This window comes from Gouania willdenowi, chromosome 12, assembly GCF_900634775.1.
Source record: "Gouania willdenowi chromosome 12, fGouWil2.1, whole genome shotgun sequence".
Lineage (NCBI taxonomy): Eukaryota > Metazoa > Chordata > Actinopteri > Blenniiformes > Gobiesocidae > Gouania > Gouania willdenowi.
This window is the reverse complement of record NC_041055.1, coordinates 2,845,260-2,860,968: the sequence shown is the minus strand read 5'-3', so window position 1 is coordinate 2,860,968 and position 15,709 is coordinate 2,845,260. Positions and strand designations below refer to the sequence as shown.

Below are 15,709 nucleotides of genomic sequence, written 5' to 3'. Positions count from 1 at the left end.
CTTTCGTGTCCTCTGTCACAGATTTATAAAGAATAGATCTGTTCCTCTATGACTGAAATGTACAAACTTAGAACATTTAACATGCAACTGTTTCTCTGGAAAGATGAGATTTGTGTATTTATTCAAATTGCCATTATCGGGCGATTATTATTGTGCTGTCTTAATAAATTTGAATAGATGACGAAATGATGTAGCAGATCATTTTGAGCAGAAGGTGGCGCTGTGTGTGTGTGCTCATCATCACTGTCCATCTCACTCAGCTTCACTTCCCTCCACAACATTTATTCTTTTTTTTTTTCTTCTTCTTTGTTTGTGTGTGTGTGTGTGTGTGTGTGTGTGTGTGTGTGTGTATTTACGAGCTTGTTGAACAAGCTTTCTTCTTTATTCCAGATGCAGATGCCCTGGTTGGTTTCTGGTTTCCTCTCAACCGCCTCCAACAACTCATTCAGACATTTTCGTTTCCCCTCCTCTGAGAAACACAAGCACACAGTGAGTGAGTTACTCTCTCACAGTGAAACAGGAATACAAATTAAGCTAATCTGGCAAATTGTTTAACTCTCCTGACTAAAACAAAAGGTCAACTTGTATAACTTTTGATGAAAAGCAATTTATTTTCTTTTGCTGGAGCACAGTCCAGTAAATTACTCGTTAAATATACAGAAACCATTTCTTTGGAATTGCAAGAGTTCCTGGAAGGGGCGTGGCCCTTCTTCATGATGAATTAATCTCTGAAAACTCAACTGGCAGCCCGTTTTGTGCAGCCCCCAAAATAAATGCACAAAAATCCACAAAATTACAGAAAAATTGGTTAAAGGTGCAGTCTGCAACTCTTATAAAAGTGACTTTTTGTCATATTTGCTAAACCTGTCACTATGTAAGGACAGCTTTACATCAAACTAGTAGTTTGTGTGAAAAAAACAGACTCATTGAGTCCCTCCCCCCAGTGCTTCTGCAGCCTTTGGCAGATTGCCAGAATGCACCGCGACCGAGCAAAAAGAACCAATCAGAGCAAGGATTGTGTTTGATGGACTGTTTGACAGCTGTTGCTCACAGGCCTCGCCCCTTTCCCGGGCTGGAACGCCATCTTTTTTAGTGTATGGTGTGGAGGAGTAGAAGATGAAATTAGCGACTTTTCTTTTATGATTTACATTACGTTTAATTTTTTATTGTTACTCTAGAACTCTGTAGTGCATGTGTTGTTGCTGCTTCTACTGAGGTGTGTGCACATTGAGAGAGAGAAAAGCACTTCAGTAATATGCTTTTAACAGAGTATGTAACGTTGCTGTCGGACGAACGTTAGCTTGTTAGCTCCTCTGAGGGAGGGACTTTGGAAAGTTTGGAGGCAGGGCAAGAGAGCATCGGGGAGGGAGGAGGAGAGAGGGATCTGAGAGAGACTGTACCTTTAAGGATGACAAAAATACATTACAAATACATTAAAGGATGACAAAATTACACTAAAATATAACAAAATAAATTAAAGGATGACAAAAACACACTAAAGGATAACAAAAATACATTAAAGGATGACAGCAATGAAAAATGACTCCAAAAACACACAAAAAAAGAACGTGATTTCTGTTTTTTCCGTCTGTTTTCCGCGATCACGTAAAACTGGAGGCCATAGAATCGGTCTCCAGAAAAGGAATACACAGCACAAATAGGAACACAACATAATTAATAAACAGATTAAATTAAACTTCCTACGTCTGCGCAGCTCTTCTTTTTGCTTGTTGATGTTTCTTTGGTCCATCAGTCTCAGGACGTCCTCCAGAAAGAACTCCCTCACCTCAAAAAGTCTCCTTTTAACTGCATGAAGCCATAATTAATACATTAGAATACAGAAAAGTCACTGCCTCACAGAAAGTAGGCCGTGAAGTAAAAGCCACGGTTTGGTTTTTTCATGCTTTATTTTTACTTCATAAATTATATTTCTACTGAATCTCCGTAGCCCAACAAAGGAGAAGAAATGCTGCTGTACATCTTTTTTTTTCTTGTCTGCACATGCTGTCAGAGGTCAACACTACAAGAAGTGCAATCTTTTTTAGACAGCAATGCATGTTTTGTTATTGCAATTAAATAAATGAATTTATTTTATTGCATAATTGTGACCATCACCAGCCCTCCCTAAGGAAGGCAAGGCAAGGCAAATTTATTTATATAGCGCATTTCATACTCAAGGCAACTCAATGTGCTTTACATGATAAAACATTCAATTGTTTAAAATCAATAAGAACATTTAAATCAATAAGAACATTTAAAATCATCAGTAAAATCAATTAAAATCATCAGTAAAATCATCATTACATCAACAACATGACAAAAAATCTCTCTCTCAATCATATGCAGTAGAGAAAAAAAGTGCCTTTAACTTTGATTTAAAAATGTTCACATTGGATGCTGACTTCAGCTCCGCTGGCAGTTTGTTCCACTTCTTTGCAGCATAACAACTAAAAGCAGCATCACCATGTTTACTGTGAACTCTGGGCTCCACTATCTGATCTGGGAAGGGAAGGGAGAATATAAAAAGAGAGAGCAGTGCTACACATGGGTGAGGGGGTGGGAGGAGGTGGAGGGGAAGGGAGCAGGGAGCAGGGAGGAGAGATTCAAGGTAGAAAAATGGATGGATGGGGAAGAGTTGATTATTGTAAAGTGAGAGTGAGATGTGAAGTTGTAGGCGTGAGGCTTAGGTATAATGGTGGTGGCTGTGGACAGAGGGAAGGAGTGAGTGGTAATACCTAAAACAGGTATTTGGGATCAACGTGTCGAAAGTTAAGCCCACTACGAGTTTTTTCGCACAGTCCAACGCATGCCAGTGCATCGTAGACCGATTTATGTGCAAGAAACCGCCACTGTAAACCCAAGCGCTGCCCCGGACCCGAAGACACAGCCAGGCGAGCAGAAAGAGCGGGGGCCAGGGAGCCCAGGCAACCCCCCACGGCCGAGCAGCCCTCCAGACGCCCCCAAGACACCAAGCCGAGAGGCAGCCACTGTCCCCTACACACCGAGACAGCACCACGGAGCCAAGGACCCAGCGCACCCCGCCAACGATCAAAACCCCCAACCTCAGGCAGCGCGGCGCTACCTTTTTTCTAAAGATCAGGATCTTTACTGAAAAAGGAATTAAGGCAAAATTTTACCTTTTAATCTGGGGAAAGTCATCAAAAGTTTTTTTAATCTGCTGTCAAAGCCATTAAATCTGTGGTTCCCAACATTTTTCTTGTCTCAACCCTATTTTTATGATCACACATTTCTGGCAAACCCGGAGACTTTTTTCCTCTAAAATTAGTTTTTTGATCACGTTTGTTTTACAAATACAAAGTAGCCAGTATCAGTGCACAAAGTAACAATAAGTGCCAGCTCAAATATTTTATATATATTTGAGAAAGTGAAAGTATAGAAAACAGTTATTTGAGATTGTGTGTGCAAATTAGACAATTTATAATAATTAAAAAAAATGTAAATACATTTTTTTTTAAAATATATATATATATACACATTTCTTTTTACATTTGTTTTGTTAAACAATTAAAAAAAATTTTACTATTAAATCTAAAAAAATGTTTTAAATTAAAAAATATAATTCTAATTTATTCTTATTTTATTTTATTATTACTAGACATTTCAGGCAACTCTTTTTTTTTAAATTTTGGAAGTTGAAGCTTTCCGATCGAACTTTGATAAAAAGTGACTCACTGTAGAAGAGTGGACAGGAGCCGAAGTAGCGAATGAACAGCTCTGTGTCTAGAGCTGCACTGGTCAGCACCAGCTTCAGAGTGGGAAATTGGTGAAGGATGTCTCGCATCTTGGTGAGCAGCAGGTCCGACAAGCCATCGCGCTCGTGAACTTCATCCTGTGGAGAGAGAAAGAGACACATCGAGCTTTGACACCAGTTCATCCAGATTACAACAGGGAGATCGTTGTGGGTAACGATGGACAAACATTTTTATTATTAGCCAGGGTTCTCGCCAGCACTGTCGAGCGTAGGGACCCCTGACGTTGTAATTTTGCTTAGTAGTTTTCAGCAACGTAGGGGGGATTTTCTGTAGTTCTTTTTCCCTTTTTTAATCAGTACTGTCGTATATAAATGTTGCACACTTGGAAACAAAACAGACTTCCAGGCGTGCACTGGTTGTTTTAATTCTCTTTTTAATCTGAATAACCGAGAAACACATTCATCAGCCGCACCATCTATTTAATACAGGCGATCTGCTCGGATGCTCCCGTCTTCACCTGAGGACCCCTGCAGCCCTTTAGCTGCCCTTGATGCTGCCTGTGTACACCGTCCAATATAAACAGTGTAGCTTCAACCAGACGTAGCGCACATGAAGCTGCTCATCATGTTTCTAAAACTTGCAATGAATCATTCTACATGCACGTGCACGGACATGAACACCGTTGAGTTGTTCGGGCTTAAAGAGACATCGGCTTCATTCTGGTTGTACGGGTTCTCAGGCCGGGTCTTCTTTTTTCGGCCTGATTAAAGCGCTAATGTGTCCGTGTGCATCCTCCTCGTGTATATGTTTGTGTGCGCACGCGTCATCAGCCTGTGTGTGTGTTCAAGTATTACTGCAGGTCCCACATGATACCTCATTCAAATTTGAAAAGCGCATCTTGGAATTAGTTTTTTTAATAAAATGTTATTTCTTGTCTCAACAGTGTCTGTGAGTGTTTATTAGTGGAGGACCGACTGTGTGTATATACTACATATATATATATATATATATACCAAGCATGAGTAACTGTCTAACTACATTCATCATCACCTTGAACAAATAACTTTTAGCTTTAAAGTAAAACTGCAGCAAAGATTAAAAAAATAACAAAAAAACAAATAAATGTTAGAGCATTAAATATGTCAAAATTTTCCGCGCCACACAATCCTCCCATGTTGTGAAAAGTTCCTGGTGAGAACCCTGTTTGCGTTATCATCTTTCTCACCATGATGACATGGGTGATGGTTGTAAGGCTGGCGTCTCCGTTCATCAGCGTCCTCAGGAACATCCCGGTGGTGCAGAACGTAAGAAGAGTTTTGATAGAAACCCTGAAAAACGTCCACAGTTTACAGTCTAAGAAGTATTGTCTACACAAACAAATCCAAGTTTTAACTTGAAAACATTCAAATGTAATTCTTAAATTGATCTAAAGATGCTACAAAACTATTCAGTTGAAGAAAAGAATGAAGGCAGCTGCAGATGTTTTTCGTCTTTTAGTTAAACAGCTGCATGTTCACGTGCCTTCATGTTTGTATATTTAGGAACAGATCTATTCTTTATATGTCTGTAACAGAAGACAGGAACAGACTGTTTTAATGCCAGCATTGATGTGTTTTGAGCCCCCCCTACCAAATAATCCTGACAAATAACACATTTTCAAATTTATTGAAATAACAGGTAACAAGTAACAACATATTTCATAATAAAAATTTAAAATAAAAACTAAAACAGAACATCATCTGCATAAAAAACAAATGCAGAAGTGCAGCCGTCAAAAATACAGGAAATGACAAAACATTGTTTGTAATCTGCGTAAAAAGCTTCAGAAAACCAAAAGAAATTAATTCAGCTTTTGAAATATTTTGTTCCCAGTCCATATCTAATGCAGTCTAATAATTTACTGCTCTTTTAAGTTCTTTTTTTAAGCTTCTCATTATTACTTTCTGTGTGTGTAGGTGTTTTGTTTAGTGTTAATGATCTTTATTGTCAATGAATACAAATAAAAAATAAAATTTAAAGTCATGATAAAAAAACAGTTATTTTGAACCGAACAATCATTTTGAGAAGCACTGGTTCAAAGTATCAGAAGTCGATAGAAATGTTGAGGGACTCATTGGTGTCGACCTACCTGCTGACTCGTCGGATGTGGTAACCGATGGTCTGACCGACGGCCTCTCCCCGTTCAGCTGCGACTCTCTCTGCCGCAGCGATGATGCACAGGCCTCTGGGCTGAGTGCACACGATCCTGCACGGCTCACCTCGCCTGCTGCAGTCGTCCAACAGGAACTGAGGGATCTGCACAGAGAACCGACCAAAGGGGTGAGAAATAAATAGATTCAGCGACATATCGTGATATTTCACAGCACGATTATCGTATTGATCCAAAAAATTTGCACATTTTTAAAATAATGTTTTTTAACGAAAAAATAACATTTAATTTCCTTAACGTGCATAGCACGTTGACGTCCAGTCACTAGGTGACATTTTAGCTTGGAAGATAATAGCACTTTATTTTTATGAAACCAGTGGCGGATGCTTTAAGACTACAAGGGAACCTCAGCTTCCCCTAAAATCAGTGGTCAAATATGTAGTGTTGTGTGTACATTTTATTGACTAAATATATGACAGAACACATGTATGTTTAGTTCAGAATCAGCTTCTTATAACAGGAAACTGACAGTGACAGCGTGACGTTCTTCATTCATTACCGCAGCGTCACAGTGTTAATAAACAGTGGTGAAGTTCAGCTTCAATTGACTTCAATGGGAGAGGATTTAGTGGTTGATCCACTGCAGTCAAACTAGACACTCATTGGATAAATGCTCGGTTATGACGCACTTAGTCCCACCCATCAGACGCCGGAGGATACATTTTCTGAAGTAGGCAGAAAATGAGCTTCCCCTGCATGAAAGACCAGCAGCCACCACTGTATGAAACATACTGGGCACTTTGATAGATGTATGTGGTTACTTTTTGTTAAATATTTAAGAACTTAACAAAATCAGAATCTGTTGTTGAAGCAACAGTTAAACTTTTGAAAAACGTATTTTGACAGTTTGATAAACATACCACTTATTCTTGATATTTGTGCTTGAATTACAGTTACTTACCATTTACTTGTTCTCACAAGTTTAAAAAAAAAACAAAATAAATTTCACACCATTTTGTACTTTGTATTTGTTGATTCTCCACCTTTAAAAGTTCTAAAAACATTTGAAGTGAGAAAGTGACCAAGTAGAATATCAGCATGTGCTCATTTGTTCCATAAAATTCACGGAAACACATTTCATGCAGCAATTTTGGAAACAAGAGCCCTATTTACGAATAGAAGACAAGTAGAGATGCTTTTTGTTTTGAAAAGGGATTGCCGTAGGTGCAAGAGTCGTATTAATAAGAAGTCTCTTGAGCATGTCGCCATAAAATAATCATTATTTCACCCATTTGCATGCATAGAGACGTTAAGCCATGGGTTACATGAATGGATAAATTGATAAGGAATTTTAACATAACAGGTACCTTTAACAAGCAGCAGGGGTAGGTTAGCATTAATACTGTACATAGGCTACAACACAACAACATAGGTAGGAAATAAGACACAGAGATATGAGGCCAGGAATGTTGTTTACGCATTTAACTTAGCTGTAGCAAAATATTGACAAACTGTTACAGTGATTAAAGAAGACAACACACCACTCTACCATGAAGACATAACGTCAACGTTAGAGCTGGAATTTCTTACTCGCGGGCGGTGACGTCGCATATTTATGGTCCAGTTTCAAAGCTTTCTTTGCAATTTCTTTAACCTCGACAACAACCGATGTTAACGGCTGCCGTTTTTAGCACCGCTCACACACCGACTCTCTTTTTCCTTTAGAGGTGAAATTGTTCCAAGGAAAAAGGTGAGAGACAGACTCTGGATTTACGCGGTGAACAGTGATCCGCAAGACATAGTTTTCTGATGTGAAGTGTCTGCTGCAGACATTAGTACTCCTCTTTTTTATTTATTTTTTTTTTTTAAAGGATTTTTTTTTTGGCTCTAGTGGCCTTTATATGACAGTTGCTTGACAGGAAAGGGGTCAGAGAGCAGGGAATGACACGCAGGAAAGGGTCCCAGGCCGGGAATCGAACCTGGACCCGCTGCAGGTGAGGAACTATAGCCTCTGTACATGGGGCGGGCGCTCAACCCACTGAGCTAAACACCACCCCGTACTCCTCTTTTTTAGTTGTAAACGTTGATCCTTCATCCCATCAAATAGTTTGAACCCATTTTCATCTAACTTCACCGTTAACAGGGAAGGAGAGGAACGATGGATAAGGCTGTTTTAGGGCATTACAAGATCCGCCTGAACTCATGCTCATTGCTTGCGCCATCTTTGTTGTTTACCTGTTGCCCTGACCGCAACAGGAAGTAGGTTTCCACAACAATTGTGTATTTCCGGTACAAAATACGAAAGTTATGCACACTTAGGAAATGTTCCCAAATAATATACATCTGGGTATTTCTCATGTATTTAATCTTTTCATACTATCTAATGTGAACGTACTACATACTCATTTAGACGTCAGACTTAGTATGAGTAGTACGTTAATATGAAATTTACATACAGTCTATGTATGTATCAATACAGGTGATCTATTAGCTGTTACGTGTATGTGAGAATATAGATCAAAACGAGGAATAATTGCTGCCCCCTACCTGACTGGAGTGTGAGTTCATCTGCTCGCTTTTGTTCTAATTAACCTGATTTATGGAAAATCACCTAACATCACATGAGTCGTGTCAGTCTGTGAGCTGCCTGTGTGATTCCAGACCTGGGTGGTTTTCCCGGAGCCGGCCTCTCCCACCACCAGCACCACTTTGTTGTCTCTGACCAGCTGGACGATCTCAGCCTGATGCTCCAGCACAGGGAGGGAGCGTCGGAAGTGGTCAAGCTCAGAGGGAGTTCTCATCTGAGGCACCATGGGGATCACTTTGTTCAAACGCCCGCCGGCTTTGACGCGGTGGTCGATGCTCCGCTCTACACGAGACACACGAGAAAAAAACACAGTGAAACGTGATGATTGACATCCATTCCTCTTTAGATCAATTCACCGGTTTTTAAATGTCTCACTAACTATTTCCTATGAACCCCCAGACCCTGAGCTCCTCTACACCAGGGGTTCTCAATCTTGGCATCATTGAAGGGCCCATTTTTGCTTATTTTTACCCTTTTTCTGCAACTACACCATATTTTCACTTATTTTCATCACTTTTTCTTGACATATTTTTGCTCCTTTTAATGCTTTTTTGCTACATTACTCCCATTTCTGCAACTATTCCATCAAATTTCAATGCCTTTTCTACACATTTTTCCAGCATTTTCAGCACTTATAAACCCTTTCCACCACTTTTCCACCTAAAGTCACATATGGTGACCCATTATTGTCACTTTTAACTTCTTTTCACCAGATTTTAGGCTTAAATTTTTGCCAATTTAACCACAATTTGTCATGCCCATTATACAGGGCCCTATAAAATCCATTTTAATTTTTTTCAAAATTCCCTTTAATTTTTTTTTTTCAAAATTCCGTTTTGTTTTTTCCTAAATTCTGTGTTTTCCGCATTTTTTTAAATTCATTTTTTTTTTTTAATATTAATCATTTGTTCAGAAAATAATTCGTTTTTAACTCCTGTGAGGACACAAAGTAAATACTAATTTAAAAAAAAAACCATATGGCCTATTCGCAAGGGATTAGTTTTACCTAGGGACCACATGTAATAAATAAATGACCCCCCAACGTCTGCTTTTCATGTGGCGCATTCGCACGAAATAACCGAAGCCTGAGATTTAGCTGAAATTTATGGACATCTCCCGGATATGATGTCAAGGCGCTGCGTAAATCAAATGAAAAAATATAAAAAACTGATTTTTTTTGTTTGTTTTGTTTTATTAATTTAAAACTAAAAACAGGAAAACAAAAAACAAACAAGCAGCATTTTTCTGTTTTAAAATTAGATCTGGTTCTGTTTGTGTGATATCTGGATACATGCTTTCCACCTCACACTGATGGCAGAGGTGTAATTTGTGTCGATGACGTTTCATGAAAGAGTTATTGATGCTGAAAGTCCAAATTTGTGAATATTTGACAACTTTACCGAACAGTGTTACGGTCTAAATAGTATCCAGATAATCTGGTGACTGGGTGGACTTTTGCTCCCTGTCCGGACATAAAAGAAGCAACACATAAGTCACATTACTGGTGATTTGAAACGTTATTAATACATAAATAAATCAAAACATAAAAAGGGATGTTACGTAAAACATGCACATATGTGCAGACAGAAGTGGTGTAATAAATCTACTGGTCCTCCTTGTTTCCTATGATCAACTTCTGTGTGTGTTGACGGCTGCTGTTAGCGGTATTCGTAACGTGCAAAATAAACATTTTACTGCCCTCAAAAAAAGCTGTAATTGTTTTTGCAAAAGTATCAAATGGTAGAAGTTCTAACATCTATTGTTCCTCACACCAACCTCACAGTTGATAGCCAGTCATCAGTTTATCTGGATACTATTTGGATCGTAACACCACGAAACAAAACATAAACGTGAGCAGCCTTTTATGAGCTAAAACATCCACAGACTGAATGAAAACAGGAGCAGGACCAGAAAACTCAAAGAACGAAGGGTACACGGATTCAGACCCCGCCCATTTCTGTCCAGTCACATAGAAGCCTATTCGCATTAGATTAGTATTATCACAGGACCTCAGAGTTCAGCAAAATATAGTAGGTCATTTGCGGGGGAATTTTCACTTTTACAAATTACTGACATGGCCGATTCACACAGGATTAACATCACAAACATTCTCTGCAATTATTACAAATCGCATGTGGTCCCGAAGTAAAACTAATCCTGTGTGAATAGGGCTTATGTTTTAATCAACTTAATTTAACTGTAACTGGTCAGCTTCGTATTTAGGAGTGAGTGATGAGTTGCGTAGTTTTTTGGCAGTTCCGACAGTGATTCAGATGATTTAGATGCTGTTTGAAGTGGACACATCGGGAGGGGGGAGGGTGGTGCATCTAATGAGCGCTTCCCGGAAACATTTCGCCATAAAAGAAGCGTTCTTTTCCTCACGTGATGGCGTTTCATCCCGATTCTGTCAATTTCCGCACTCATCAGTGGATTCCGTTTTCATTGGTTGATTCTGTGATTCCGTTAACGATTCCGTTAATGTGGATTTTATAGGGCCCTAATTATATGCCAGTTTAAACTAGTTGTTCCTAGTTTTAAGCCAATATTGAAACTTTTTCTGTCCGTTTTTGTCACTTTTAACCAATTTCTATCGTTTTTAAAATCTCATTTTAAAGCATTTTTATTTCTGATTAAACCAAGGATTAGAGTTGTCACGATACCAAAATGAGTAATCACGATACCAAAATGAGTAATCACGATACGATACCAGACAAAGTATCACGGTTCCGGATAATATCGCGATACTAAAGCCTTTTTGATTATTACTTTTATGAACTACAATGTATTTGTAGAAGTTAGAAATACTTATTAATTACTTATAGTGTTGTTTGGTGCATGATAAGAGTATATGAACAAAAGCATATAAGCAATAAAAAAACGAATAAATTAAGTTTCCTTTGCACGTCAATTTATTTTTAACTAATATAAATACCGTAATCAACTTACGATAACAAATCCACTGTCTTTAAAAAAAAACAATTTGACAACAATGCTTCTTCTCCAACATAATAAACCATAAAGGATAAAATACAATAAACAGGAAGTGATTCCCTGAGAAAACTATATTTGTATGTATTTTCTGGGTGACGTCACTGGTGTTTTATGGGATTGGATGTGATCCCTCCTTTGTATGTATATTTAAAAGATCGCTCTGAGTCCTTGCGGAAAAACAAACAAAAAGTGTTCCCTCCTTTGGCTCCAATAGCTTAGTGACAGCGCCTGCACAGTAGATCTCCTATTGCTTTATTGTCTCTGCCTCATTTAAAGCCAAAATAGTTCCAAATGGGACTTTAGGAGTTTGGTTTTTTGAGCCAAATTAGTGAAGCCACTGACTCGCCGCTCAGGCCCGGTGCTTCTGCCATGTGTTGTCTGGTGTTTGTGACTGTAAGCCGTGCACGCGTCCAGGCGAGACAGAATTTTAGTTTGTTTGTTTGTTTTGAAGCGAGTTTCTGTCGAAGCGGAGCTGTCTTCAGTTCCTTCATGTCGGCAGAAACACACGAACAGCCAATCAGCTAACAGACGGGTGTACCCAGCGTGCAGAAACAGCCTATCATATCTCTGGACGTCACCAATAACAGGGAAACAGCCAATCATTCAGCAGCTGTGGAGCTAGGTTGCCATGTTGGTATGTTTCCAAGTGAGTAGCGTGCAGTGAGTTTAGACTGTGCAGTGAGAAGCCGTGAGGAGAGTAGAGGCAGCCGCTATGTAGCGGAAACTGGTACCGGTAGTATCGTAATCCACGGTAGTACCGTCGTGTAAAATTTCTGGTATAGTAGAAACCATTACAATTTGGTACCACGGGGTACCGTGGGTATCATGGGTATCGTGCAACTATACCAAGGATTTCCTTCTTTAAAATGACTATATACTACCATTTTGCTGACTTTATGGATGAACCCCAAAAATCTCTCCCCTTTATTCCCCCTTATAGATGGTCCTATCTCCACATGACTGTTCTTCAATGTTCATGTCTGTGTTCAACCACCTTCAGCTACAGTGAGGGTCCCTGCTCTCTGGGACCTTTATTTTAGGGGTCTCGCGCTGAAAGGTTTGAGAACCACTGATCTACAGAAGCCGTTTAACAATTAACAAAAAAACCTTGTGATGAAAAGGAGCTTTCTGTTTTTCAAACTATATTAATGTCAGGCTCCTCTTTCAGGTAAGGAGTAAAAGATGAACAGATGAGTGTGTTTGATTCACCACTCTCTGCAGGCGCAGACGTTCCACTCCTGCTGCTGGGCTGAGCAGACGAGTATGTGCTCTTCACCACCGGAAACCTCTGCAGCAGCATGTGGACACAATCCAAGGAATTGTGGGAAATAAAGAGGGGAATCAGCAGCTTCTCTTTCTCAGAACAATCCCTCTTCTTGATGGTGAGGAATCGCTTTGATCCACGTCTGAAAGAGGAAACAGAACAACAACAAAAAAAAACAGATCGGATCAAACGAGAGTACAAGAACTTAAAAAAATCAGTGATATATTCCTTTTTTTTTTTTTTTTTTTTTACAACATTTTCCCAAACCAATACCCTCATTAAATCTAAATCTATAATCACTCTACTTTTGAAACAATTACAGCTGCCACTTTGATATCTTTTTTATTAGATAAAATCAGTGTATGCCTCAGGGATCAATAAATCTAACACTTTTTTTAAATTAGTCGTTGATGAACCTCAGTTTACCATCTGACCTGTCACAGCGTTTATTAAATTTAGCTGTATCATTTTAATTTTGTTTACTTATTTTAATTTTAAATATATGTATGCTGTGTTTAATTTTCATTCTGTGTATTTTATTTTTTACTTTCAATTTATTTACTCAATTTTGTTCATTTTATTTGTACGTGAATACATGCGTATATCTATGAGTAAGTGTAAGTCTATATATATATATTTGCGTACTTTCTAAACTTGTGTGACCCCCTTTTTTTCTCTCTTTCTTTTTCTTTTTAATCTTATGGGTATCCAATATCTAATGATTTGCTTGACTATTTGTTTAACACTATTGTTGCTATTATTCCTTCTATTACTATATTTTCTTTTTGGTTTATCCTTGATCTTATTGTTTCTTTTTTGCTGTTTTTATGCATGTAATTACTGTACCAAATGTTAAAATCTTTGTTAATTGAGTGCCAAAAATGTGTAGCAAAAATAAATAACTAAAAAGAGACAGCAAAATAATAATTAAAACAGGACAAAAAAATATTGTATCAAATAAATAATGCATAACCAGTGGGAATTTTCAGTGTGTATGAATGTATTTACCCTTGACTCTTAGAAATGAAACCCAGATCCCGAGCGATGTGATGAATAAACGCTCGTTCAGTGCCAGAGTAGCACGATGGAAACTCCATCTCTGTTCAGAGAAATAAAACATGTCAACATCTCACACAAACTATGGACATAATCTCCACGTTTTTAAAGGTCTGCCACCTTTCTCGTCACTGCAGCTGAACCTCTCCAAAGCCATAGTCACTCCGAGCTCCACCATTTCATCCACGAGGATTTCTTTCATCGGACGGCTTTGTGCGTCTGAAGACATGATGCACTGCAACAAAACAGCATCATAAACACACTCAGACACCGAAAACACGTGGCACTGGAGGTCACCGGTATTCCTCACCTGAAAATACACAATAACCAAAAATACACAAAACTAAAATGACAGAAAACTACACAATAACCACAAGAATGACAGAAAACTACGCAAATTAACAACTAGAACAACAGAAAACTACACACAAAAAACACAATGACAGAAAATTATACAAAATAACAACAAAAATATGCAAAATGACTCTAAAATAAAAACACACACAAGAATGATAGAAAAATACACTCCAAAAACAGCCAAAACAACAACAAAAATACCAAAAATAACAGATAAGTAAACAAAATGATAACACAACACAAACTGTGAGAAAATCATACAAAATGACAACAAAAAATACCCAAAATGACACAACAGTGTAAAAAATACAGAAAAAAAACAACAAAAATGACAGAAAACGACAGAACATAACAACAAAAACATACAAATTGACTCCAAAATCATACAAAGCAAGACCAAAACCACAAAACAGTAATAATAATTTTTAAATAAAACACAAGAATTATAGAAAAATACACACCAAAAAACAGACAAAACAACAGAAATACCAAAACTAACAGAAAAGTAAACAAAATGATAACATAACACACATATTGTGAGGGAAAAATATACAAAATGACAACAAAAAATACCCAAAAAGACAGAAAAGATGACAACAAAAGAACTGACAAATGTACAAAATGACAAACTACACCAAATGACTCCAAAAACGTATTAAACAACAACAAAAATACACAAAATGACAGAACATAAATGAAATTATGAGAAAATACGCCAAATTATACAAAATACTAATGCTCAGATTGGTCATTATTCTAAATGTTGACATGAATGTTGATAATGTGACCATCAGATCAGATATACGTTTAGTGATAAAAGTTGTCCATACCTACCTGCTCTAAAATGTTGGTTTAATTAGTAAATACTAAAGATTTTCTTACAGCTAATAGCAGGTGCAGAAAATGGCGGCAGAAACAGCTATTAGCTTAAATATTAGCTTAAAATATGAAATACCTTCAGCTGTTGGAGGAGGTCAGAGTTGATGTTTTTGAAGGCACAGGAACTCAGAAAAACAAGAAAAGCGCCAAGTAATGAAGCAGACTAAAGATAAAACGAGGTTCGGTTCACTTTGGTCGAGTTTGTGTCGGTTAAAGTAAAAAGTGTCCGTCAAACTACCGCTAGGTTCACTTTACCGCCCCCTACCGGAAGAGGAAAAAACTACTGGTTACTAAATCATTGCCACAGGATATCAAAATCATCTATTCAAATTTAATTTATTATTATGGAATATATATTTTATATTCTCCCTGATGTGAATGTATTATTATTATTGTTATTATTATTATTATTATTATTATTAATAATAATAATAATAATAACTACAATATTTATTATCATTAAATAATTATTAAAGATCTAATTAACTGTTATGTATAATATCTTTATATTCTCCCTGAGGTAAATGTATTATTATTATTAGGAATTTTGTAAAATTTGGAATAATGACTGTAATAATTACACCTTTTATTATAGTAATTATTAAAAATGTATCTATTCTAACTAAGGTAAATGTATTATTAGCATTGCTATTATTATTAATTTAGTAATAGTTGGAATAATAATGATTGTAATAATTACGGTAAAAATGTAT

The 15,709-nt window shown here is 37.5% G+C and overlaps 1 protein-coding gene across 3 annotated transcripts in view; it reads right to left on the bottom strand.

Moving 5' to 3' along the window:
* Nucleotides 1-15,245, bottom strand: part of LOC114473101 (3'-5' RNA helicase YTHDC2-like) — a 42,877-nt gene extending 27,632 nt beyond the window's left edge. For all 3 annotated transcript variants that reach the window (XM_028462498.1, XM_028462500.1, XM_028462499.1), the window contains exons 1-10: nt 15,073-15,245; nt 13,881-13,995; nt 13,713-13,803; nt 12,650-12,846; nt 8,526-8,731; nt 5,842-6,008; nt 4,939-5,041; nt 3,694-3,850; nt 1,705-1,806; nt 357-469 (exon numbers count right to left, since the gene is read on the bottom strand). In XM_028462498.1, the coding sequence (XP_028318299.1) occupies nt 357-469; nt 1,705-1,806; nt 3,694-3,850; nt 4,939-5,041; nt 5,842-6,008; nt 8,526-8,731; nt 12,650-12,846; nt 13,713-13,803; nt 13,881-13,989 (1,245 nt within the window). In that variant the 5' untranslated portion in view covers nt 13,990-13,995; nt 15,073-15,245. The remainder of the gene's footprint in view (nt 1-356; nt 470-1,704; nt 1,807-3,693; nt 3,851-4,938; nt 5,042-5,841; nt 6,009-8,525; nt 8,732-12,649; nt 12,847-13,712; nt 13,804-13,880; nt 13,996-15,072) is intronic.
* Between the last annotated feature and the right edge of the window lie 464 nt (nt 15,246-15,709).